This window comes from Oncorhynchus tshawytscha, linkage group LG28, assembly GCF_018296145.1.
Source record: "Oncorhynchus tshawytscha isolate Ot180627B linkage group LG28, Otsh_v2.0, whole genome shotgun sequence".
In the NCBI taxonomy this organism is placed as follows: domain Eukaryota; kingdom Metazoa; phylum Chordata; class Actinopteri; order Salmoniformes; family Salmonidae; genus Oncorhynchus; species Oncorhynchus tshawytscha.
Window position 1 is genome coordinate 41,326,802 of NC_056456.1, and position 27,666 is coordinate 41,354,467.

The 27,666-nt window shown below is 41.0% G+C and overlaps 1 protein-coding gene across 1 annotated transcript; it reads left to right on the forward strand.

The window, feature by feature from the left end:
• On the forward strand, positions 1 to 27,666 carry LOC112226432 (pituitary adenylate cyclase-activating polypeptide type I receptor-like). Its single transcript, XM_042307877.1, has 9 exons — positions 1 to 38; positions 496 to 628; positions 2,113 to 2,266; positions 6,515 to 6,575; positions 7,198 to 7,267; positions 18,539 to 18,630; positions 25,966 to 26,095; positions 26,205 to 26,246; positions 27,400 to 27,666. The coding sequence occupies exons 1-9, from the start codon at positions 1 to 3 to the stop codon at positions 27,664 to 27,666; spliced, it is 987 nt and encodes a 328-aa protein (XP_042163811.1).

Genomic DNA, 27,666 nt, shown 5'->3' on the forward strand with positions numbered 1-27,666 from the left:
ATGAACCCAACTGGTTCTCTATGGACCCAACTGGTTCTGTATGTAATGTTAGTTTGGACCCAACTGGTTCTGTATGTAATGTTAGTATGGACTGGTTCTGTTTGGTCCCAACTGTTCTGTATGTATGTTAGTATGGACCCAACTGGTTCTGTATGTAATGACATATGATTGTAGGAATAGTCCACATGACAGGACATATGAATGTTGTAGGAATAGTCTACATGACAGGATATATCTGCATATATCTCTCCCTGTGTGCCTCTAGCCATTTGATTGTAACAGCTGAACAATTGAATAGGTGAAATTTTCTATTATGGGGTTGTCTGATTTTGCTGTTGCCTGCTGTGGAAAATGAGATGTGGACAACCATTTTTTATTAGATAATTCAAGTAACGAAACGGTACTGGATCTCAGCTCCGCCTGGCTCTCATTTGAATCATAGGTGCTGGGTTTTTAACCACCTCTTCCATCTCTCTCCTCCCTCCTCTCCCCAAGGAAGCTCCACTGTACCAGGAACTATATCCATATGAACCTGTTCGTCTCCTTCATGCTGAGAGCTATCTCTGTGTTCATCAAGGACGGGGTTCTGTACACTCAGGAGGAAGAAAACCACTGCTTCAGACACACCGTGAGTTACACACACACACACACACACACACACACACACACACACACACACACACACACACACACACACCCAGTGAGTTACACACACACACACACACACACACACACACACACACACACACACACACACAGTTACACACACACACACACACACACACACCGTGAGTTACACACACACACACACACACACACACACACACACACACACACACACACACACACACACACACAGTGAGTTACACACACACACACACACACACACACACACACACACACACACACACACACACACACACACACACACCCAGTGAGTTACACACACACACACACACAGTGAGTTACACACACACACACACACACCCAGTGAGTTACACACACACACACACACACCATGAGTTACACACACACACACACACACCCAGTGAGTTACACACACACACACACACACACACACACCCAGTGAGTTACACACACACACACACACACACACACACCAGTGAGTTACACACACACACACACACACACACACACACACACACACACACCTAGTGAGTTACACACACACACACACACCCAGTGAGTTACACACACACACACACACACACACACACACACACACCGTGAGTTACACACACACACACACACACACACCCAGTGAGTTACACACACACACAGTTACACACACACACACACACATAAACCCAGTGAGTTACACACACACACACACACACCCAGTGAGTTACACACACACACACACACACACACCCAGTGAGTTACACACACACACACACGCACACACACACCAGTGAGTTACACACACACACACACACACACACACACACACACACACCCAGTGAGTTACACACACACACACACACACACCCAGTGAGTTACACACACACACACACCACAGTGAGTTACACACACACACACCAGTGAGTTACACACACACACACGTTACACACACACACATGCACACACACACCGTGAGTTACACACACACACACACACACACACACACACACACACACACACACACACACACCGTGAGTTACACACACACACACACACACACACACACACACACACACACACACACACACACACCGTGAGTTACACACACACACACACACACACACACACACACACACACACCCAGTGAGTTACACACACACACACACACACACACCCAGTGAGTTACACACACACACACACACACAGTTACACACACACACACACACACACACACACCTAGGTGGAGTGTAAAGCAGTCATGGTGTTATACTGTATGTGTCCACACCGTGGAGTGTAAAGCAGTCATGGTGTTATACTGTATGTGTCCACTAGGTGGAGTGTAAAGCAGTCATGGTGTTATACTGTATGTGTCCACAAGGTGGAGTGTAAAGCAGTCATGGTGTTATACTGTATGTGTCCACAAGGTGGAGTGTAAAGCAGTGATGCTGTTATACTGTATGTGTCCACTAGGTGGAGTGTAAAGCAGTCATGGTATTATTCCACTACTGTGTGATGTCCAACTACTTCTGGCTGTTCATCGAAGGCCTGTACCTCTTCACCCTGCTGGTCCAAACCTTCTTCCCAGAGAGGCGGTACTTCTACTGGTACACCGTGGTAGGGTGGGGTGAGTAGAATAAACTGCTACCAACTGGGTTTGATCTCTGCTAGCCCACAGCTACTTTTTTTTCTGAATATTGGCTGTTACAGCTTTTGGTTCCCGGTTGGCTTTGTTCCTGGTCCATTATTACAGGGTGGCAGGCAGCCTAGCGGTTAAGAGTGTTGGGCCTACAACCGAAAAGGTTGCTGGTTTGAATTCCCGACCTGACTGTTTAATCAATCTGTCGATGTGCTCTTGAGCAAGGCACTTAACCCTAATTGCTCCTGTAAGTCGCTCTCGATAACAGCGTCTGCTAAATTACTCAAATGTCATATTTACAATGTCACGGCCCTTATCAAATCAAATCAAATGTTATTTGTCACATACACATGGTTTGCAGATGTTAATGCGAGGGTAGCGAAATGCTTGTGCTTCTAGTTCCGACAATGCAGTATTAACGTAATAACCAAAGAGTAATCTAACCTAACAATTTCACAACAACTACCTTGTACACACAGTGTAAAGGGATGAAGAATATGTACATAAAAATATATGAATGAGTGATGGTACAGAACAGCATAGGCAAGATGCAGTAGATGGTATCGAGTACAGTATATACATGAGATGAGTAATGTAGGGTATGTAAACATTATGTAAAGTGGCATTGTTTAAAGTGGCTAGTGATACATTTTTACATACTGTAAATTTTTCCATTATTAAAGTGGCTGGAGTTGAGTCAGGTCATGACAGTGTGGCAGCAGCCTCTCAATGTTAGTGGTGGCTGTTTAACAGTCTGATGGCCTTGAGATAGAAGCTGTTTTTCAGTCTCTCTGTCCCAGCTTTGATGCACCTGTACTGACCTCGCCTTCTGGATGGTAGCGGGGTGAACAGGCAGTGGCTCGGTGGTTGTTGTCCTTGATGATCTTTATGGCCTTCCTGTGACATCGGGTGGTGTAGGTGTCCTGGAGGGCAGGTAGTTTGCCCGGTGATGCGTTGTGCAGACCTCACTACCCTCTGGAGAGCCTTACGGTTGTGGGCGGAGCAGTTGCCGTACCAGGCGGTGATACAGCCCGAAAGGATGCTCTCGATTGTGCATCTGTAGAAGTTTGTGAGTGCTTATGGAGAGAAGCCAAATTTCTTCAGCCTCCTGAGGTTGATTCAAGTGTGATTCGTAACACCACTCTACAAAGTCATCTAGGACCGGGCCATGATGTTCCTCGTCATCATGCAACAGGCTGATCAAGGCAGTGTCATCAGCAAACTTAACAAGGTGACCTGTCAGGATGGGAACTAGTACAACAATTAGTGTACAAGATGTACAGGGGTGGAGACAAAACACATCCCTGAGGAGACCCTGTGTTGGTGGTGGAGTGGAGACAAAACACATCCCTGAGGAGAGACTGTGTTGGTGGTGTATCCCTGGGGGACAAAACACATCCCTGAGGAGAGACTGTGTTGGTGGTGGAGTGGAGACAAAACACATCCCTGTGTTGGTGGTGGAGTGGAGACAAAACACATCCCTGAGGAGACCCTGTGTTGGTGGTGGAGTGGAGACAAAACACATCCCTGTGTTGGTGGTGGAGTGGAGACAAAACACATCCCTGAGGAGAGACTGTGTTGGTGGTGGAGTGGAGACACAACACATCCCTGTGTTGGTGGTGGATTTGGCTCTAGATGTCTGTAGACCATGTTAATACCCCCTCTAGATGTCTATAGACCATGTTAATACCCCCTCTAGATGACTATAGACCATGTTAATACCCCCTCTAGATGTCTATAGACCATGTTAATACCCCCTCTAGATGTCTATAGACCATGTTAATACCCCTTCTAGATGTCTGTAGACCATGTTAATACCCCCTCTAGATGTCTATAGACCATGTTAATACCCCCTCTAGATGTCTATAGACTATAGACATGTAGACCATGTTAATACCCCCTCTAGATGTCTGTAGACCATGTTAATACCCCCCCTCTAGATGTCTATAGACCATGTTGACCATGTTAATACTCCCCATCTAGATGTCTATAGACCATGTTAATACCCCCTAGATGTCTCTAGATGTCTATAGACCATGTAGACCATGTTAATACCCCCTAGATGACTAGATGTCTGTAGACCATGTTAATACCCCCCCTCTAGATGTCTGTAGACCATGTTAATACCCCCTCTAGATGTCTATAGACCATGTTAATACCCCCTCTAGATGTCTAATGTTAATACCCCCTCTAGATGTCTATAGACCATGTAGACCATGTTAATACCCCCTCTAGATGTCTATAGACCATGTTAATACCCCCTCTAGATGTCTATAGACCATGTTAATACCCCCTAGATGTCTAGATGTCTATAGACCATGTAGACCATGTTAATACCCCTCCCCCCTCTAGATGTCTGTAGACCATGTTAATACCCCCTCTAGATGTCTATAGACCATGTTAATACCCCTTCTAGATGTCTGTAGACCATGTTAATACCCCCTCTAGATGTCTATAGACCATGTTAATACCCCCTCTAGATGTCTATAGACCATGTTAATACCCCTTCTAGATGTCTGTAGACCATGTTAATACCCCCTCTAGATGTCTATAGACCATGTTAATACCCCCTCTAGATGTCTATAGACCATGTTGACCATGTTAATACCCCCTCTAGATGTCTATAGACCATGTTAATACCCCCTCTAGATGTCTATAGACCATGTAGACCATGTTAATACCCCCTCTAGATGTCTATAGACCATGTTAATACCCCCTCTAGATGTCTATAGACCATGTTAATACCCCCTCTAGATGTCTATGTTAGACCATGTTAATACCCCCTCTAGATGTCTATAGACCATGTTAATACCCCCATTCTAGATGTCTGTAGACCATGTTAATACCCCCTCTAGATGTCTATAGACCATGTTAATACCCCCTCTAGATGTCTATAGACCATGTAGACCATGTTAATACCCCCTCTAGATGTCTGTAGACCATGTTAATACCCCCTCTAGATGTCTATAGACCATGTTGACCATGTTAATACTCCCTCTAGATGTCTATAGACCATGTTAATACCCCCTCTAGATGTCTATAGACCATGTAGACCATGTTAATACCCCCTCTAGATGTCTATAGACCATGTTAATACCCCCTCTAGATGTCTGTAGACCATGTAGACCATGTTAATACCCCCTCTAGATGTCTATAGACCATGTTTATACCCCCTCTAGATGTCTATAGACCATGTAGACCATGTTAATACCCCCTCTAGATGTCTATAGACCATGCGCACCAGAGCCGTCCTCGTTGTCCTCATCTTCTGGTTGAACCTAAGACCATGTTAAACCCAATACCCCTGGTTGAACTGTCGTTGTCCTCAGATGTCTATAGACCATGTTAATACCCCCTCTAGATGTCTATAGACCATGTTAATCCTGTCTTCAGGTTTCAGATCAGATTCCTCATCTGTTCTCTCTGTCTTCATGATTCAGATCAGATTCCTCATCTGTTCTCCTGTCTTCAGGTTTCAGATCAGATTCCGTATCTGTTCTCTCTGTCTTCAGGTTTCAGATCAGATTCTTCATCTGTTCTCTCTGTCTTCAGGTTTCAGATCAGATTCCTTATCTGTTCTCTCTGTCTTCAGGTTTCAGATCAGATTCCTTATCTGTTCTCTCTGTCTTCAGGTTTCAGATCAGATTCCTTATCTGTTCTCTCTGTCTTCAGGTTTCAGATCAGATTCCTCATCTGTTCTCCTGTCTTCAGGATTCAGATCAGATTCCTCATCTGTTCTCTCTGTCTTCAGGTTTCAGATCAGATTCTTCATCTGTTCTCTCTGTCTTCAGGTTTCAGATCAGATTCCTTATCTGTTCTCTCTGTCTTCAGGTTTCAGATCAGATTCCTTATCTGTTCTCTCTGTCTTCAGGTTTCAGATCAGATTCCTTATCTGTTCTCTCTGTCTTCAGGTTTCAGATCAGATTCCTCATCTGTTCTCCTGTCTTCAGGTTTCAGATCAGATTCCGTATCTGTTCTCTCTGTCTTCAGGTTTCAGATCAGATTCTTCATCTGTTCTCTCTGTTTTCAGGTTTCAGATCAGATTCTTCATCTGTTCTCTCTGTCTTCAGGTTTCAGATCAGATTCCGTATCTGTTCTCTCTGTCTTCAGGTTTCAGATCAGATTCCTCATCTGTTCTCTCTGTCTTCAGGTTTCAGATCAGATTCCTTATCTGTTCTCTCTGTCTTCAGGTTTCAGATCAGATTCCTGATCCGTTCTCTCTGTCTGTGTGTTTAGGTACTCCCACCATTTGTGTAACTGTCTGGGCTGCCCTGAGGCTTCACTTTGACGACACAAGGTACGTCCAAACCAGGGTTACATCTTTACATGACTCATGTAAAGATGTTTACAACAGACCTAGGAACTGCATATTCACTATCTGTTTACACCTGAATAACAAACTTAAAGACAGTCTGCACATGACATATGCTGCTTCCTTTAGCCTGTACCAGGTGAATGTTTTTAATGTGCTTCCTTTAGCCTGTACCAGGTCAATGTTTTTAATGTGCTTCCTTTAGCCTGTACCAGGTCAATGTTTTTAATGTGCTTCCTTTAGCCTGTACCAGGTCAATGTTTTTAATGTGCTTCCTTTAATAACCTGTACCAGGTGAAGGCTATATCAAACCACAGCCTAATATATTTATTTATTATCGCTGATGTGATGTCATCGTTTAGAACCTTATAATATGAATAATAATATTTGTGTCCCAAACGGAGCCCTATTCCCTATATAGTGCCCTATTCCCTATATAGTGCCCTATTCCCTATATAGTGCCCTATTCCCTATATAGTGCCCTATCCCCTATATAGTGCCCTATCCCCTATGGGCCCTGGTCATACGCACTATAAAGGGCATAGGTTGCCTTTTGGGACAATATCAGTCTCACCCCCTGCTGTGTCTCTTGTCCTGTACCCTGTAGTTGCTGGGATACCAACAACACCACTGCCCTCTGGTGGGTGATCAAGGGACCTACGGTCGTCTCCATCATGGTGGGTGGAACAGGCTTTATCACGGCTGACCCAAATCTGACCCTATTCCCTAGATCAGTGGTTCTCAAACTGTGGTCAAAGGGTCGGCGGGAGACGCTGAGTTTAAGGAACTCAGTCAGGCTTTCAACTTCCTCTTGAAAGTAGTAATAGTAGAATACACAAGGTTTGGTTCTTCCTCTTAGACCTTAGAGAGCTATTATATAACGGTGGTAGACCTGATAAACAACGACGATGAGAGCCTATAGGGAGGAGGTCAGAGACCTGGCCGGGTGGTGCCAGGATAACAACCTCTCCTCAATGTGTGCAAGACAAAGGAGCTGATTGTGGACTACAGGAAACAGAGGGCCGAGCCACGCCCATCCACATTGACGAGGCTGTGGTGGATCGGATCAAGAGATTCAAGTTCTTCGGGGCTCCCGAGTGGCGTAGCGGTCTATATGCATCTCAGTGCCGGATACAGGCTGTATCACAACCGGCCGTGATTGGGAGTCCCATAGGGCGGCGCACAATTGGCTAAGCGTCGTCTGGGTTTGGCCGGGGTAGGCCGTCATTGTAAATAATACTTTTTCTTAACTGACTTGCCTACTTAAATAAAGGTTACATTTTTTTTTTTTTTACAAATTTAAATATCACTAAGAAATTAACATTGTCCACACACCAACACAGTCGTGAAGAAGTCACGACAAGTCCTCTTCCCCCTCTGAAGGCTGAAAAGATTTGGTATGGGTCCTCAGATCCTCAAAAAGTTCTACAGCTGCACCATTGAGAACATCTTGACTGGCTGCATCACCGCCTGGTATGTCAACTCTTTGGCATCCCTCCGCAAGGCGCTACAGAGGGTAGTGTGTATGCCCCAGTACTGGGGCCAAGCTTCCTGACATCCAGGACCTCTATACCAGGCGGTGTCAGAGGAAGGCCCTAAAAATGGTCAAAGACTCCAGCCACCCAAGTCATAGACTGTTCTCTCTGCTACCGCACGGCAGGCGGTACCAATGTACCAAGTCTGGAACCACGGGCCCCAAACAGCTTCTACTCCCAACCCTTTAAGTCTGCTAAATAGTTAACCAACAGCTACAGACTATCTGCATTGACCCTATTTTGATTCATTCAATTAAATCACATTTTATTGGTATACAACAGGTATTCGGCACTAAAGCAAAGTACCATTTTTTTTAAAGTAACACAATAAAATAACAATAACGAGGCTATAAACAGGTGGTACCGGTACAGAGTCAATGTGCAGGTTAGTCAAGGTAATTTGTACTTGTAGGTATGGGTAAAGTGACTATGCATATGTAATAAGCAGCGAGTAGCAGCAGTGTAAAAACAAATGGAGGAGGGTGGGGGTTGTCAATGTAAATAATCCAGGTGGCTAATTGATTAATTGTTTAGCAGGCTTATGGGTTAGAAGGTGTTAAGGAGCCTTTTGGTCCTAGACTTGGTGCTCTGGTAAGGCTTGCCGTGCAGTAGCAGAGAGAACAGTCTGTGACTTGGGGCTTCCTCTGACACCACCTAGTATATTGGTCCTGGATGGCAGAAAGCTTGGTGTTGTACTGGTTCATATGTACTTCCCTATGTAGTGCCTTACGGTCAGATGCTGAGCAGTTACCATACCAGGCGGTGATGCAAGTGGTCAGGATGCTCTCGATGGTGCAGCTGTAGAACTTTTTGAGGATCTCATGCCAATCTCCTGAGGGGGAAAAGGTTTTGTCGTGCCCTCTTCACGTCTGTCTTGGTGTGTTTGGACCATGATAGCTCGCTGGTGATGTGGACACCAAGGAACTTGAATCTCTCGACCTGCTGCACTGCAGCCCCGTTGATGTTAATGGGAGCCTGTTCGGCCCTTTTCCTGTAGTCCACAATCAACTCCTTTGTCTTGATCACATTGAGGGAGAGGTTGTTGTCCTGGCATCACACTGCCAGGTCTCTGACCTGCTCCCGAATGGCTGTCTCATCGTTGTCAGTGATCAGATCTACCACTGTTTTGTCGTCATCAAACTTAATGATGATATTAGAGTCATGTTTGGCCAAGCAGTCGTGGGTGAACAGGGAGTACAGGAGGGAATTGAGCACGAACCCCTGAAGGTCAGCGTGGCGGATGTTGAGGATCAGCGTGGCGGATGTGTTGTTACCTACCCTTACCACCTGGGGCGGCTCATCAGGAAGTCCAGGATCCAGTTGCAGAGGGAGGTGTTTAGTCCCAGGGTCCTTAGCTTAGTGATGAGCTTTGAGGGTACTATGGTGTTGAACGCTGAGCTGTAGTCAATGAACAGCATTCTCACGTAGGTGTTCCTTTTATCCAGGTGGGAAAAGGCAGTGTGGAGTGAAATAGAGGTTGCATCATCTATGGATCTGTTAAGGCAGTATGTGAATTGGAGTGGGTCTAGGGTTTCTGGGATGATGGTGTTTATGTGAGCCATTACCAGCCTTTCAAAGCACTTCATGGCTACCAATGTGAGTGCTTACGGGTCAGTAGTCATTTAGGAAGGTTACCTTCGCTTCTTTGGTCACAGGGACTATGGTGATCTGCTTGAAACATGTAGGCATTACAGACTCGGACAGGGAGAGGTTGAAAATGTCAGTGAAGACACTTGCCAGTTTTTATCTTATTTTGTATTTCACCTTTGTTTAACCAGGTGTTTATATACATATCCCTAACCCTTTATTTAACCAGGTGTTTATATATATATCCCTAACCCTTTATTTAACCAGGTGTTTATATACATATCCCTAACCCTTTATTTAACCAGGTGTTTATATATATATATAACCCTAACCCTTTATTTAACCAGGTGTTTATATATATATATAACCCTAACCCTTTATTTAACCAGGTGTTTATATATATATATAACCCTAACCCTTTATTTAACCAGGTGTTTATATATATATCCCTAACCCTTTATTTAACCAGGTGTTTATATACATATCCCTAACCCTTTATTTAACCAGGTGTTTATATACATATCCCTTTATTTACCCTTTATTTAACCAGGTGTTTATATATATATCCCTAACCCTTTATTTAACCAGGTGTTTATATATATATAACCCTAACCCTTTATTTAACCAGGTGTTTATATATATATCCCTAACCCTTTATTTAACCAGGTGTTTATATACATATCCCTAACCCTTTATTTAACCAGGTGTTTATATACATATCCCTAACCCTTTATTTAACCAGGTGTTTATATATATATCCCTAACCCTTTATTTAACCAGGTGTTTATATACATATCCCTAACCCTTTATTTAACCAGGTGTTTATATAACCCTCCATATATATATCCTAACCCTTTATTTAACCAGGTGTTTATATACATATCCCTAACCCTTTATTTAACCAGGTGTTTATATATATAACCCTAACCCTTTATTTAACCAGGTGTTTATATATATATCCCTAACCCTTTATTTAACCAGGTGTTTATATATATATCCCTAACCCTTTATTTAACCAGGTGTTTATATACATATCCCTAACCCTTTATTTAACCAGGTGTTTATATATATATAACCCTAACCCTTTATTTAACCAGGTATATTTATATATATATAACCCTTTTATTTAACCAGGTGTTTATATATATATAACCCTAACCCTTTATTTAACCAGGTGTTTATATATATATATAACCCTAACCCTTTATTTAACCAGGTGTTTATATATATATAACCCTAACCCTTTATTTAACCAGGTGTTTATATATATATAACCTAACCCTTTATTTAACCAGGTGTTTATATATATAACCCTAACCCTTTATTTAACCAGGTGTTTATATATATAACCCTAACCCTTTATTTAACCAGGTATTTATATATATAACCCTAACCCTTTATTTAACCAGGTGTTTATATATATAACCCTAACCCTTTATTTAACCAGGTATTTATATATATAACCCTAACCCTTTATTTAACCAGGTGTTTATATATATAACCCTAACCCTTTATTTAACCAGGTGTTTATATATATATATATATAACCTAACCCTTTATTTAACCAGGTATTTATATATATAACCCTTTATTTAACCAGGTATTTATATATATAACCCTAACCCTTTATTTAACCAGGTGTTTATATATATAACCCTAACCCTTTATTTAACCAGGTGTTTATATATATAACCCTAACCCTTTATTTAACCAGGTATTTATATATATATCCCTAACCCTTTATTTAACCAGGTGTTTTTATATATATATATATTTATATATATATATATATAACCCTAACCCTTTATTTAACCAGGTGTTTATATATATATAACCCTAACCCTTTATTTAACCAGGTGTTTATATATATATAACCTAACCCTTTATTTAACCAGGTGTTTATATATATATATAACCTAACCCTTTATTTAACCAGGTATTTATATATATATAACCCTTTATTTAACCAGGTGTTTATATATATAACCCTAACCCTTTATTTAACCAGGTGTTTATATATATAACCCTAACCCTTTATTTAACCAGGTGTTTATATATATAACCCTTTATTTAACCCTAATATATATATAACCCTTTATTTAACCAGGTGTTTATATATATTTGTTTAACCAGGTGTTTATATATATATACCCTTTTATTTAACCAGGTGTTTATATATATATATATATATAACCCTAACCCTTTATTTAACCAGGTGTTTATATATATATATAACCCTAACCCTTTATTTAACCAGGTGTTTATATATACCCTAACCCTTTATTTAACCAGGTATTTATATATATAACCCTAACCCTTTATTTAACCAGGTATTTATATATATAACCCTAACCCTTTATTTAACCAGGTGTTTATATATATAACCCTAACCCTTTATTTAACCAGGTGTTTATATATATATATAACCCTAACCCTTTATTTAACCAGGTGTTATATATATATAACCCTTTATTTAACCAGGTGTTTATATATATAACCCTAACCCTTTATTTAACCAGGTGTTTATATATATAACCCTAACCCTTTATTTAACCAGGTATTTATATATATAACCCTAACCCTTTATTTAACCAGGTGTTTATATATATAACCCTAACCCTTTATTTAACCAGGTGTTTATATATATAACCCTAACCCTTTATTTAACCAGGTGTGTATATTATATATATATATAACCCTAACCCTTTATTTAACCAGGTATTTATATATATATAACCCTTTATTTAACCAGGTGTTTATATATATAACCCTAACCCTTTATTTAACCAGGTGTTTATATATATAACCCTAACCCTTTATTTAACCAGGTGTTTATATATATAACCCTAACCCTTTATTTAACCAGGTGTGTATATATCTATATAACCCTAGCCCTTTATTTAACCAGGTATTTATATATATATATATACCTAACCCTTTATTTAACCAGGTGTTTATATATATAACCCTAACCCTTTATTTAACCAGGTGTTTATATATATATAACCCTTTATTTAACCAGGTGTTTATATATATAACCCTAACCCTTTATTTAACCAGGTGTTTATATATATAACCCTTTATTTAACCAGGTGTTTATATATATAACCCTTTATTTAACCAGGTGTTTATATATATATAACCCTAAATTTAACCAGGTGTTTATATATAACCCTTTGTTTAACCAGGTGTGTATATATATATAACCCTAACCCTTTATTTAACCAGGTGTTTATATATATATATATATATATATATAACCCTAACCCTTTATTTAACCAGGTGTTTATATATATATAACCCTAACCCTTTATTTAACCAGGTGTTTATATATATACCCTAACCCTTTATTTAACCAGGTGTTTATATATAATAACCCTTTATTTAACCAGGTGTTTATATATATAACCCTAACCCTTTATTTAACCAGGTGTTTATATATATATATATAACCCTAACCCTTTATTTAACCAGGTATTTATATATATATAACCCTTTATTTAACCAGGTATTTATATATATAACCCTAACCCTTTATTTAACCAGGTGTTTATATAACCCTAACCCTTTATTTAACCAGGTATTTATATATATAACCCTAACCCTTTATTTAACCAGGTATTTATATATATAACCCTAACCCTTTATTTAACCAGGTGTTTATATATATAACCCTAACCCTTTATTTAACCAGGTGTGTGTGTGTATATATATATATATATATATATAACCCTAACCCTTTATTTAACCAGGTATTTATATATATATAACCCTTTATTTAACCAGGTGTTTATATATATATATAACCCTAACCCTTTATTTAACCAGGTGTTTATATATATATATAACCCTAACCCTTTATTTAACCAGGTGTTTATATATATATAACCCTAACCCTTTATTTAACGAGGTATTTATATATATAACCCTTTATTTAACCAGGTGTTTATATATATAACCCTAACCCTTTATTTAACCAGGTGTTTATATATATAACCCTAACCCTTTATTTAACCAGGTGTTTATATATATATATATTTATTTAACCATATTTATATATATAACCCTAACCCTTTATTTAACCAGGTGTTTATTTATATATATAACCCTAACCCTTTATTTAACCAGGTGTTTATATATATATATAACCCTAACCCTTTATTTAACCAGGTGTTTATATATATAATCCTAACCCTTTATTTAACCAGGTGTTATATATATATATATATACCCTAACCCTTTATTTAACCAGGTGTTTATATATATATATATAAATAATATATAAACCCTTTATTTAACCAGGTATTTATATATATAACCCTAACCCTTTATTTAACCAGGTGTTTATATATATATAACCCTTTATTTAAACCTAACCCTTTATTTAACCAGGTGTTTATATATATATAACCCTAACCCTTTATTTAACCAGGTGTTTATATATAAACCTAACCCTTTATTTAACCAGGTGTTTATATATATATAAACCTAACCCTTTATTTAACCAGGTGTTTATATATATATACCCTAACCCTTTATTTAACCAGGTGTTTATATATATAACCTAACCCTTTATTTAACCAGGTGTTTATATATATATATATAAACCTAACCCTTTATTTAACCAGGTGTTTATATATATAACCCTAACCCTTTATTTAACCAGGTGTATATATATATATATATATATAAATAAACCTAACCCTTTATTTAACCAGGTGTTTATATATATATATATATATATAAACCTAACCCTTTATTTAACCAGGTGTTTATATATATATATAACCCTAACCCTTTATTTAACCAGGTGTTTATATATAAACCTAACCCTTTATTTAACCAGGTGTTTATATATATATATATATAAACCCTAACCCTTTATTTAACCAGGTGTTTATATATATATATAACCCTAACCCTTTATTTAACCAGGTGTATATATATATATATAAACCTAACCCTTTATTTAACCAGGTGTTTATATATATATATATATATAAACCCCTAACCCTTTATTTAACCAGGTGTTTATATATATATATAACCCTAACCCTTTATTTAACCAGGTGTATATATATATATAAACCTAACCCTTTATTTAACCAGGTGTTTATATATATATATATAACTAACCCTTTATTTAACCAGGTGTTTATATATAACCCTAACCCTTTATTTAACCAGGTGTTTATATATAACCCTAACCCTTTATTTAACCAGGTGTATATATATATATATAAACCTAACCCTTTATTTAACCAGGTGTTTATATATAACCCTAACCCTTTGTTTAACCAGGTAGGCCAGTTGAGAACAAGTCCTCATTTACAACTGTGACCTGGCCAAGATAAAGCAAAGCAGTTCGACAAAAACACATAAAGTTACACATAGAGTTACACATAAACAAACGTACAGTCAAACACAAAAATATATATGTATAGTGTGTGCAAATGTAGGAGATTAGGGAGGTAAGGCAATAAATAGGCCATAGAGGTGAAAATAATTACAATTTAGCATTTATTTATTTAATTTCACCTTTATTTAACCAGGTAGGAAAGTTGAGAACAAGTTTTCATTTACAATTGCGACCTGGCCAAGATAAAGCAATACTGGAGTGATAGATGTGCAGATGACGATGTGCAAATAGAGATACTGGGGTGCAAAAAAAGCAAGAGGGTAAGTAATAGTATGGGATGAGGTAGTTGGGTGGTCTATTTACACATTGGCTGTGTACAGCTTTAGAGATTTTTGCAATTCATTCCAGTCAAAGCCTTTCATAACTGACTGAGTGTATTGGTTCCTGACTTCCCTGAAAAGAAGCATATTGCGGGGGCTATTCAATGCTAGTGCAGAACGCCACAGGATGTGTTTTGTGCTGTTCAAGGACAGTCAAGTCTGGAGTGAACCAAGGGCTATATCTGTTCCTGGTTCTACATTTTTTGAAAGGGGCATGCTTATTTAAGATGGTGAGGAAAGCACTTTTAAATTAGAAAGGCCTGCTCGCTGAAGTGTTTTAGGGAGCGTTTGACAGTGATGAGGTGTAGTCGTTTGACCGCGGACCCATTACGCACACAGGCAATGAGGCAGTAATCGCTGAGATCCTGGTTGAAGACAGCGGAGGTGTATTTGGAGGGCAAGTTGGTCAGGATAATATCTATGAGGGTGCCCATGTTTACAAATTTAGGGTTGTACCTGGTGGTTTCCTTAATAATTTGTGAGATTGAGGGCATCTAGCTTAGATTGTAGGACTGCTGGGGTGTTAAGCATATCCCAATTTAGGTCACCTAACAGTACGAGCTCTGAAGATAGATGGGGGGCAATCAATTCACATATGGTGTCCATGGCACAGCTGGGAGCTGAGGGGGGTCTATAACAGGCGGCAACAGTGAGAGACTCACATATGGTATATATTGTTCGGCTACCCAGGAGATGGGCCTAGCTCGAGGCTAGTTCCAGGCTAACTGGTGCTTCGGGACAGACGTTAGCCAGGAGTAGCCACTCAGATAGCGAGCAGTATAAGGCCATAGGCAAGAAAATGCTCATCCAGAGGCGGTGCTCCTAGTGGCCGGGAACCTTAATGCAGGGAAACTTAAATTTGTTTTTACCTCATTTCTGTGCAACTGTTACGAATCCCTTTTGGCCCGACAGTCTAGAGGGGGGATGGTAATGAGACCCGTAACATAACTCATGCAAATTATAATTGTGACAAAGTAAAAGTGTGAACGAAATAACCACGACAACTGAAATTATACCGTCAAACTCAGGGTTTATTGTAAAACACACGGTAATGGGGGGAGCAGGAAAAGGGGCTGAGCTGGACCCAAGGAAAGAAACAATAAGCATCCAAAACACCCCTAAGCTAGACTAGCCTATTTTAACAACAGCTAACTAACTAACCAAAAATACAGTGGGTGGTCCGCCCAGTTCTAACTAGTGTTTTTAACAAAGTCTACCTACGGGTAGTGTATGCCCATGGGCGACTTGTCTTGGTTTCCCCTTTTCCCACCAGCAATCAAACACAAACACCATAACTAAAAACAATACTCACAGGAGATGAAAGTGATTTTGAGGTGCTCAAACAAAAGAGAGGTTAAGACACAAAGAGAGAGTGAAACACAGAGACCTACAGACATGGCATTTACAGAGAGATTGAGCTCTAGAGCAAACAACTGATGGGGTTTTTAAACCAAGGGAAAGGAACTGTGATTGGGTAGGAAACAGGAGGAGGTGTGTCTTCTGATTGATGATTGATTGTTGTCTGATTGGGGAGTGATGATTTTCACCTGTGAGGGGAGAAGGAGAGAAAAGAAACACACAGGATACACACACAGGATACTTGTATCCGTAACACTTGTATCCGTAACACTTGTATCCGTAACACTTGTATCCGTAACACTTGTATCCGTAACACTTGTATCCGTAACACTTGTATCCGTAACACTTGTATCCGTAACACTTGTATCCGTAACAGCAACCAGAGGAAAACAAATTGTAGCCTAATTTCATCCATTTGGATATATCTGACGATAGTTCTATCCTCCTGATTTCTGCTAACAAGCGAAAACTAAAGCAGGAAGTACCAGTGACTCGCTGGATACTGAAGTGGTCAGATGACGCAGATGCTAAGCTACAGGACTGTTTTGCTAGCACAGACTGGAATATGTTCCGGGATTCATCCCATGGCATCGAGGAGTATACCACCTCAGTATAGATCCAAACGGCTTAACAGCTTCTAGCCCCATAAGACTGCTGACCAGCTAATCAAATGGACTATTTACAATCAATTTACTCCTACCTTCATGTACATATTACCTCAGTTACCTCGACTAATCTGTACCCTCGCACATTGACTCGGTACCAGTACCCCCTGTATATAGCCTCCACATTGACTCGGTACCAGTACCCCCTGTATATAGCCTCCACATTGACTCTGTACCGTTACCCCCTGTATATAGTTTCCACATTGACTCTGTACCGTTACCCCCTGTACATAGCCTCCACATTGACTCTGTACTGTAAAACCCTGTATATAGCCTCCACATTGACTCTGTACCGGTACCCCCTGTATATAGCCTCCACATTGACTCTGTACCGGTACCCCCTGTATATAGCATCCACATTGACTCTGTACCATTACCCCCTGTATATAGCCTCCACATTGACTCTGTACCGTTACCCTGTATATAGCCTCCACATTGACTCTGTACCGTAACACCCTGTATATAACCTCCACATTGACTCTGTACCGTAACACCCTGTATATGGCCTCCACATTGACTCTGTACCGTAACACCCTGTATATAGCCTCCACATTGACTCTGTTCCAGTACCCCCTGTATATAGCCTCCACATTGACTCTGTACCGTAATACCCTGTATATAGCCTCCACATTGACTCTTTACCGTAATACCCTGTATATAGCCTCCACATTGACTCTGTACCGTAATACCCTGTATATAGCCTCCACATTGACTCTGTACTGGTACACCCTGTATATAGCCTCCACATTGACTCTGTTATTGTTATTTTATTGTTGTTTTATTTTTTTTACTTTAGTTTATTTACTACATTTATTTAGTTTTTTTGTAAAACTGCATTGTTGGTTAAGGGCATGTCAGTAAGCATTGCACGTTGAGGTCTACACTTGTTGTATTCGGCGCATGTGACAACATGATAACATTTGATTGGAAAATGATCTGACCGGTCTACTGCATTTTTTTACATTGAGTTTTGGTGTGTATTCTTGTGTTAAAACATAATGAAAAGTAATGATGATAACAGTAATGTAATAACGATAATCATCCTTGCTATGTGCTTCTCTAGATCAACTTTGTCCTGTTTATTGGGATCATAGTCATTCTGGTCCAGAAGCTGCAGTCGCCTGACATCAGAGGGAATGAGTCCAGTATCTACCTGTAAGTACCTGGTCTTAGCTCTACCTCTATGTCCAGTATCTACCTGTATGTACCTGGTCTTAGCCCATCCTCTATGTCCAGTATCTACCTGTAAGTACCTGGTCTTAGCCCTACCTCTATGTCCAGTATCTACCTGTACGTACCTGGTCTTAGCCCATCCTCTATGTCCAGTATCTACCTGTAAGTACCTGGTCTTAGCCCTACCTCTATGTCCAGTGTCTACCTGTACGTACCTGGTCTTAGCCCTACCTCTATGTCCAGTATCTACCTGTAAGTACCTGGTCTTAGCCCATCTTCTATGTCCAGTATCTACCTGTAAGTACCTGGTCTTAGCCCATCTTCTATGTCCAGTATCTACCTGTAAGTACCTGGTCTTAGCCCATCTTCTATGTCCAGTATCTACCTGTAAGTACCTGGTCTTAGCCCATCTTCTATGTCCAGTATCTACCTGTAAGTACCTGGTCTTAGCCCATCTTCTATGTCCAGTATCTATGTCCAGTATCTATCTACTGTACCTGGTCTTAGCCCATCTTCTATGTCCAGTACCTGGTCTTAGCCCATCCTCTATGTCCAGTATCTCCCTGTATGTACCTGGTCTTAGCCCATCCTCTATGTCCAGTATCTACCTGTATGTACCTGGTCTTAGCCCATCTTCTATGTCCAGTATCTACCTGTATACTAGCCCTGTCCAGTATCTACCTGTACCTGGTCTTAGCCCTACCTCTATGTCCAGTATCTACCTGTATGTACCTGGTCTTAGCCCATCCTCTATGTCCAGTATCTACCTGTATGTACCTGGTCTTAGCCCTACCTCTATGTCCAGTATCTACCTGTCTTATGTACCTGGTCTTAGCCCTACCTCTATGTCCAGTATCTACCTGTAAGTACCTGGTCTTAGCTCTACCTCTATGTCCAGGAGCTACCTGTAAATACCTGGTCTTAGCTCCATCCTCTATGTCCAGTATATACCTGTATGTACCTGGTCTTAGCCCATCTTCTATGTCCAGTATCTACCTGTAAGTACCTGGTCTTAGCCCTACCTCTATGTCCAGTATCTACCTGTATGTACCTGTTCTTAGCCCTACCTCTATGTCCAGTATCTACCTGTAAGTACCTGGTCTTAGCTCTACCTCTATGTCCAGGAGCTACCTGTAAATACCTGGTCTTAGCTCTACCTCTATGTCCAGGAGCTACCTGTAAGTACCTGGTCTTAGCCCTACCTCTATGTCCAGTATCTACCTGTAAATACCTGGTCTTAGCTCCACCTCTATGTCCAGTATCTACCTGTATGTACCTGGTCTTAGCCCATCCTCTATGTCCAGTATATACCTGTATGTACCTGGTCTTAGCTCCACCTCTACAGCCACATGTCTATGAAGGCTGCTGGAATCTTTAGCTCATCGACATAATGTGGTCTGTTTATATTAGCCGCGGTCTAGTCTTTTATAAGAAGAGGTATTTAATGAGACTGTCTGATGTGCTGTATAGTTAAGACTTGTGTGTGTGACTGTGTGTGTTTTACTGGTGGTGTCTCTCTGTGTCTGTCTGTCTTTGGGTCTGTCTGTCTGTCTGTCTGTCTGTCTGTGTCTGTCTGTCTTTGGGTCTGTCTGTCTGTCTGTCTGTCTGTGTCTGTCCGTCTTTGGGTCTGTCTGTCTGTGTCTGTCGTGGTCTGTCTGTCTTTGGGTCTGTCTGTCTGTCTGTCTGTCTGTCTGTCTGTCTGTCTGTCTGTCTGTCTGTCTGTCTGTCTGTCTGTCTGTCTGTCTGTCTGTCTGTCTGTCTCTATTGTAGCAGCTGTGCTCAGAAATGCTTCAGTGAGCCCACTCAGGCTGTACAACATTCCTGCAGGATGTCAGAGCTATCAGTCATCACACTGTAAGTCTGAGTGTGTGTGTGTGTGTGTGTGTGTGTGTGTGTGTGTGTGTGTGTGTGTGTGTGTGTGTGTGTGTGTGTGTGTGTGTGTGTGTGTGTGTGTGTGTGTGTCTGTGAGTGTGTGTCTGTGTGTGTGTGTGAGTTTCCTCATATGTTAAAGTCTGTGTGTTATTCTTAGTCAGGTCAAATCAAATGTTATTTGTCGCATACACATGTTTAGCAGATGTTATAGCTAAATGTCTGTGTTCCTAGCTCCAACAGTGCAGTAATATCTAACAATTCACAACAAAACACACAAATCTTAAAGAAAAATAATGGAATTAAGAAATATATAAATATTAGTACGAGCAATGTCGGATTCCGCAGAAGAAATATATACAGTACCAGTCAAAAGTGTAGACCCACCTACTCATTCATTTTTTTTCTTTATTTTTAACTATTTTCTACATTGTAGAATAATCGTGAAGACATCACAACTATGAAATAGCACGTATGGAATCATGTAGTAACCAAAAAAAAGTGTTAAACAAATCAAAATATATTAAATATATTTAGATATAAAATAGATTCTTCAAAGTAGCCACTCTTGGCATTCTCTCAACCAGCTTCACCTGGAATGATTTTTCAACCATCTTGAAGGAGTTCCCACATATACTGAGCACTTGTTGGCTGCTTTTCCTTCACTCTGCGGTCAAACTCATCCCAAACCATCTCAATTAGGTTGAGGTTGGATGATTGTGAAGGCCACGTCATCTGATGGAGCACTCCATCACTCTCCTTTTTGGTCAAATAGCCCTTACACAGTCTGGAGGTGTGTTGGGTCATTGTCCTGTTGAAAAACAAATGATAGTCCCACTAAGCGCAAACCAGATGGGATGGCATATCGCTGCAGAATGATGTGGTAGCCATGCTGGTTAAGTGTGCCTTGATTTCTAAATAAATCACAGACAGTGTAACCCACAAAGCACCATCACACTTCCTCCTCCATGCTTCACAGTAGGAACCACACATGCGGAGATCATCCGTTCACCTACTCTACGTCTCACAAAGACAAGGCGGTGGGAACCAAAAATCATCAGAACAAAGGACAGATTTCCTCCGGTCTAATGTCCATTGCTTGTGTTTCTTGGCCCAAGCAAGTCTCTACTTCTATGTGTGTGCTTTAGTAGTGGTTTCTTTGCAGAAATTCAACCATGAAGGCCTGATTCACACAGTCTCCTATGAACAGTTGATGTTGAGATGTGTCTGTTACTTGAACTCTGTGAATTTCTGAGGCTGGTAACTCTTATGAACTTATCCTCTGCAGCAGAGGTAACTCTGGGTCTTCCTTTCCTGTGGCGGTCCTCATGAGAGCCAGTTTCATCATAGCGCTTGATGGTTTTTGCGACTGCACTTGAAGAAACTTTCAAAGTTCATGACATTTTCCATATTGACTGAACTTCATGTCTTAAAATAATGATGGACTGTTGTTTCTCTTTACTTATTTGAGCTGTTCTTGCCATAATATGGACCTGGTCTTTTACCAAATAGGGCTATCTACTGTATACCACCCCTACCTTGTCACAACACAACTGATTGGCTCAAACATTTTAAGAAGGTGACTCCCTCATGAAGCTGGTTGGGAAAATGCCAAGAATTTGCAAAGCAGTCATCAAGGCAAAGGATCTCAAATATAACATATATTGTGATTTGTTTAACACTTTTTTGGAAACCACATGATTTATGTGTTATTTCATAGTTTTGATATCTTCACTATTATTCAACAATGTTGAAAAATAGTACTTGGCGCTCCAATACCGCTTGCCGTGCAGTAGCAGAGAGAACAGTTTATGACCAGGGTGGCTGGAGTCTTTGACAATTTTTAGGGCCTTCCTCTGACACCGCCTGGTATAGAGGTCCTGGATGACAGGAAGCTTGGCCCCAGTGATGTACTGGGCAGTACGCACTACCCTCTGTAGTGCCTTCCGGTCGGAGGCCGAGCAGTTGCCATATGATGCAACCAGTCTGGATGCTCTCGATGGTGCAGCTGTAGAACCTTTTGAGGATCTGAGGACCCATGCCAAATATGTTCAGTCTCCTGATGGGGAATAGATTTGGTCTTTTCCTCTTCACGACTGTCTTGGTGTGTTTGTACCATGATTGTTTGTTGTTGATGTGGACTCAAAGGAACTTGAAGCTCTCAACCTGCTCCACTACAGCCCTGTCGATGTGAATTGCAGCGTGCTTGGCCCTCCTTTTCCTGTAGTCCACGATCATCTCCTTTGTCTTGATCACATTGAGGTTGTTGTCCTGGTACCACACGGCCAGGTCTCTGACCTCCTCCCTATAGGCTGTCTCGTTGTTGTTGTTGGTGATCAGACCTACTACTGTTGTGTTGTCTGAAAACTTAATGATTGAGTTGGAGGCGTGCCTGGCCATGCAGTCATGAGTGAACATGGATTACAGGAGTGGACTGAGCACGCACCCCTGAGGGGCCCCCGTGTTGAGGAATAGCAAAGTGGACATGTTCTGTCCTGCCTTCACCATCTGGGGGCGGCCCATCAGGAAGTCCAGGACCCAGTTGCAGAGGGCAGGGTTCAGACCCAGGGCCCCAAACTTAATGATGAGCTTGGAGAGGACAATGGTGTTGAAGGCTGAGCTGAAGTCAATGAACAGCATCTTACATTGGTATTCCTCTTGTCCAGATGGGATAGGGCAGTGTGCAGTGCGATGGCGACTGCATCATCTGTGGATCTATTGGGGCGGTATGCAAATTGAAGTGGGTAACAAAATGATAACAGAAGTGAGTGCTACAGGGCGATAGTCATTTAGTTCAGTTACCTTTGCTTTCTTGGGTACAGGAACAATGGTGGACATATTGAGACAAGTGGGGACAGCAGACTGGGATTGGGAGAGATTGAATATGTCCGCAAACACTCCAACCAGCTGGTCTGTGCATTCTCTGAGGACGCGGCTAGGGATGCCGTCGGGGCCGGCAGCCATGCGAGGGTTAACACGCTTAAACGTCTTACTCACATTGGCCACGCAGAGCGAGAGCAGTCTTGGGTGTGGCCCCATCGTTGGCACTGTGTTTTTCTCAAAGAAGGCGAAGAAGGAGTTTAGCTTGCCTGGGAGCATGAAGTGGCTGGTTTTCCCTTTGTAATCCGTGATTGTCTGGAGTCTCTGCCACTTAGGTCTCGTGTCTGAGCCGTTGCGTTGCCACTCCACTTTATCTCTATACTGACATTTTGCCTGTTTTATTGCCTTACGGACTGTTTGTATTCAACCATGTTCTCAGTCACCGTGGTTAAATGCATTTGTTAGCGCTTTCAGTTTTGCGCGAATGCTGCCATCTATCCACAGTATATGGTTCAGGTGGATATTAATAGTCACAGAGGGAACAACATCTCCTATGCACTTCCTGATGAACTCAGTCACTGTGTCAGTGTATACGTCAATGTTATTCTCAGAAGCAACCCGGAATCTGAGTGTTAGTCTTAGTCAGGTTGTAGTGATGTTGTTGTCAGGAGGATGTCTGAGTGTTAGTCAGGTTGTAGTGTTGTTGTTGTCAGGAGGATGTCTGAGTGTTAGTCAGGTTGTAGTGGTGTTGTTGTCGGGAGAATGTCTGAGTGTTAGTCTTAGTCAGGTTGTAGTGGTGTTGTTGTCAGGAGGATGTCTGAGTGTTTGTCTTAGTCAGGTTGTAGTGGTGTTTTTGTCAGGAGGATGTCTGTTAGTGGTTGTAGTAGTGTTGTTGTCAGGAGGATGTCTGTGTTAGTCAGGTTGTAGTGATGTTGTTGTCAGGAGGATGTCTGTGTTAGTCAGGTTGTCTAGTGTTGTTGTCAGGTTGTCTTAGTCAGGTTGTTGTTTGTCAGGAGGATGTCTGAGTGTTTGTCAGGTTGTAGTGGTGTTGTTGTCGGGAGGATGTCTGAGTCTTAGTCAGGTTGTAGTAGTGTGTTGTCAGGAGGATGTCTGATTGTTTGTCTTAGTCAGGTTGTAGTGGTGTTGTTGTCAGGAGGATGTCTGAGTCTTAGTCAGGTTGTAGTAGTGTTGTTGTCAGGAGGATGTCTGAGTCTTAGTCAGGTTGTAGTAGTGATGTTGTCAGGAGGATGTCTGAGTCTTAGTCAGGTTGTATGTCTTGTTGTCAGTGTCTGAGTCTTAGTCAGGTTGTAGTAGTGTTGTTGTCAGGAGGATGTCTGAGTGTTTGTCTTAGTCAGGTTGAGTGGTTAGGAGGATGTCTGAGTGTTGTCAGTTGTAGTAGTGTTGTTGTCAGGAGGATGTCTGAGTGTTAGTCAGGTTGTAGTAGTGTTGTTGTCAGGAGGATGTCTGTGTGTTTGTCTTAGTCAGGTTGTAGTGGTGTTGTTGTCAGGAGGATGTCTGAGTGTTTGTCTTAGTCAGGTTGTAGTAGTGTTTTTGTCAGGAGAATGTCTGAGTGTTAGTCAGGTTGTAGTGGTGTTGTTGTCAGGAGGATGTCTGAGTCTTAGTCAGGTTGTAGTGGTGTTGTTGTCAGGAGGATGTCTGAGTGTTTGTCTTAGTCAGGTTGTAGTAGTGTTTTTGTCAGGAGAATGTCTGAGTGTTAGTCAGGTTGTAGTAGTGTTGTTGTCAGGAGGATGTCTGAGTGTTAGTCAGGTTGTAGTGATGTTGTTGTCAGGAGGATGTCTGAGTGTTAGTCAGGTTGAAGTGTGTTGTTGTCAGGAGGATATCTGAGTCTTAGTCAGGTTGTAGTAGTGTTGTTGTCAGGAGGATGTCTGATTGTTTGTCTTAGGAGGATGTCTGAGGTCTTAGTCAGGTTGTAGTGGTGTTGTTGTCAGGAGGATGTCTGAGTCTTAGTCAGGTTGTAGTAGTGTTGTTGTCAGGAGGATGTCTGAGTCTTAGTCAGGTTGTAGTGGTGTTGTTGTCAGGAGGATGTCTGATTGTTTGTCTTAGTCAGGTTGTAGTGTGTTGTTGTCAGGAGGATGTCTGAGTCTTAGTCAGGTTGTAGTAGTGTTGTTGTCAGGAGGATGTCTGAGTCTTAGTCAGGTTGTAGTAGTGTTGTTGTCAGGAGGATGTCTGAGTCATAGTCAGGTTGTAGTGGTGTTGTTGTCAGGAGGATGTCTGAGTGTTTGTCTTAGTCAGGTTGTAGTAGTGTTGTTATTAGTAGGATATATAATGTTGCCTGTTAGTTGTTTTTGTTGTGTGTTGGTTTCTCTTAGGTTGTGACAGGAATGTATTGGTTGTTCGACGGTTGTAAGAGTGTTGTATGGTTGTTGTTCTAAGGTTGTTACAGTGTAATGTTGTGTATTAGTTGTTCTAAGCTTGTAACAGTGATGTGTGTTCATTTTATTATAGTTGTATTAGTTGTGCTAAGATTGAAACAGTGCAATATTGTGTATTGGTTTATCTAAGGTTGAAACAGTATAACATTGTGTATTTGTTGTTCTAAGGTTGTGACAATGTTGTGTTGTGTATTCGTTTTGTATAAGTAGTAACAATATGATGTGTTGTTGTCAGGCGTCTGGCTCGGTCCACCCTTTTACTCATCCCCCTCTTCGGGATCCACTACACTGTGTTTGCCTTCTCACCAGAGGACGTCAGCAAGAAGGAGAGGCTGGTGTTTGAGCTGGGCCTGGGATCTTTCCAGGTAACACACTCCTTCTAAGACGGTGGGTTAGTGGAATAGCAGTAACTCTGAGAGCATTGTTGAAAAGTGCAATCGAACTGCTCATCTCTCTTCTTCTTTCCCTTTCCAGGGTTTTGTTGTGGCTGTCCTCTACTGTTTCCTCAATGGAGAGGTAGGAGGCTTCTTTACCCTCTCTAGACATGGTATCTGATGTGGATGGCATCTGATGATAGCATCAGCTGATTATAGCCCAGTGTCATTATGAATAACTGCCTGCAGTATTATACGAAGTAGTAGTGTTAGTAACCACCTAGTGGACTAGACTGTTACATTATAACTCTGTTATTGTTTAGTAACCACCTAGTGGACTAGACTGTTACATTATAACTCTTATTGTTTAGTAACCACCTAGTGGACTAGACTGTTACATTGTGACTCTTATTGTTTAGTAACCACCTAGTGGACTAGACTGTTACATTATAACTCTGTTATTGTTTAGTAACCACCTAGTGGACTAGACTGTTACATTGTGACTCTTATTGTTTAGTAACCACCTAGTGGACTAGACTGTTACATTATAACTCTGTTATTGTTTAGTAACCACCTAGTGGACTAGACTGTTACATTGTGACTCTTATTGTTTAGTAACCACCTAGTGGACTAGACTGTTACATTATACTCTGTTATTGTTTAGTAACCACCTAGTGGACTAGACTGTTACATTGTGACTCTTATTGTTTAGTAACCACCTAGTGGACTAGACTGTTACATTGTAACTCTTATTGTTTAGTAACCACCTAGTGGACTAGACTGTTACATTATGACTCTGTTATTGTTTAGTAACCACCTAGTGGACTAGACTGTTACATTGTGACTCTTTATTGTTTAGTAACCACCTAGTGGACTAGACTGTTACATTATAACTCTGTTATTGTTTAGTAACCACCTAGTGGACTAGACTGTTACATTGTAACTCTTATTGTTTAGTAACCACCTGTGGACTATGTTACATTGTGACTCTTATTGTTTAGTAACCACCTAGTGGACTAGACTGTTACATTGTAACTCTGTTAGCTTAGTAACCACCTAGTGGACTAGACTGTTACATTATAACTCTGTTATTGTTTGAACCACCAGTGGACTAGACTGTTACATTGTAACCTGGTTTAGTAACCACCTAGTGGACTAGACTGGGGAACATAGCTCTGTTATGCTTAGTAACCACCTAGTGCTCCTCCGCCTACATTGTAACTCTGTTATTGTTTAGTAACCACCTAGTGGACTAGACTGTTACATTGTAACTCTGTTGTTGTCTGTTATTCCAGGTGCAGTCTGAGATCAAGAGGAAGTGGCGTAGCTGGAGGGTACCGGTACTTTACCGTGGATCTGAAGCATCAGCAGCGCCACCCATCCCTGGTCAGCAGTGGTGTCAACGGGGAACACAGCTCTCCATGCTCAGTTCCAAGAGCTCCTCCTGCCCACAGATTGCATGGTGGGCCCCCTGGCCGAGACACCGTCCACACTCAACCTGCCCACCTGATTGTCTCAAACCCCTGGCCGAGACACCGTCCACACTCAACCTGCCCACCTGA

Coding starts and splice junctions, on each gene's coding strand:
- LOC112226432 (XM_042307877.1), top strand. CDS start 1: ATGAACCCAACTGGTTCTCTATGGACCCAACTGGTTCT. Junction 39..495: donor CTATGGACCCAACTGGTTCT/GTATGTAATGTT, acceptor CCTCTCCCCAAG/GAAGCTCCACTGTACCAGGA. Junction 26,096..26,204: donor TGGGCCTGGGATCTTTCCAG/GTAACACACTCC, acceptor TTCCCTTTCCAG/GGTTTTGTTGTGGCTGTCCT.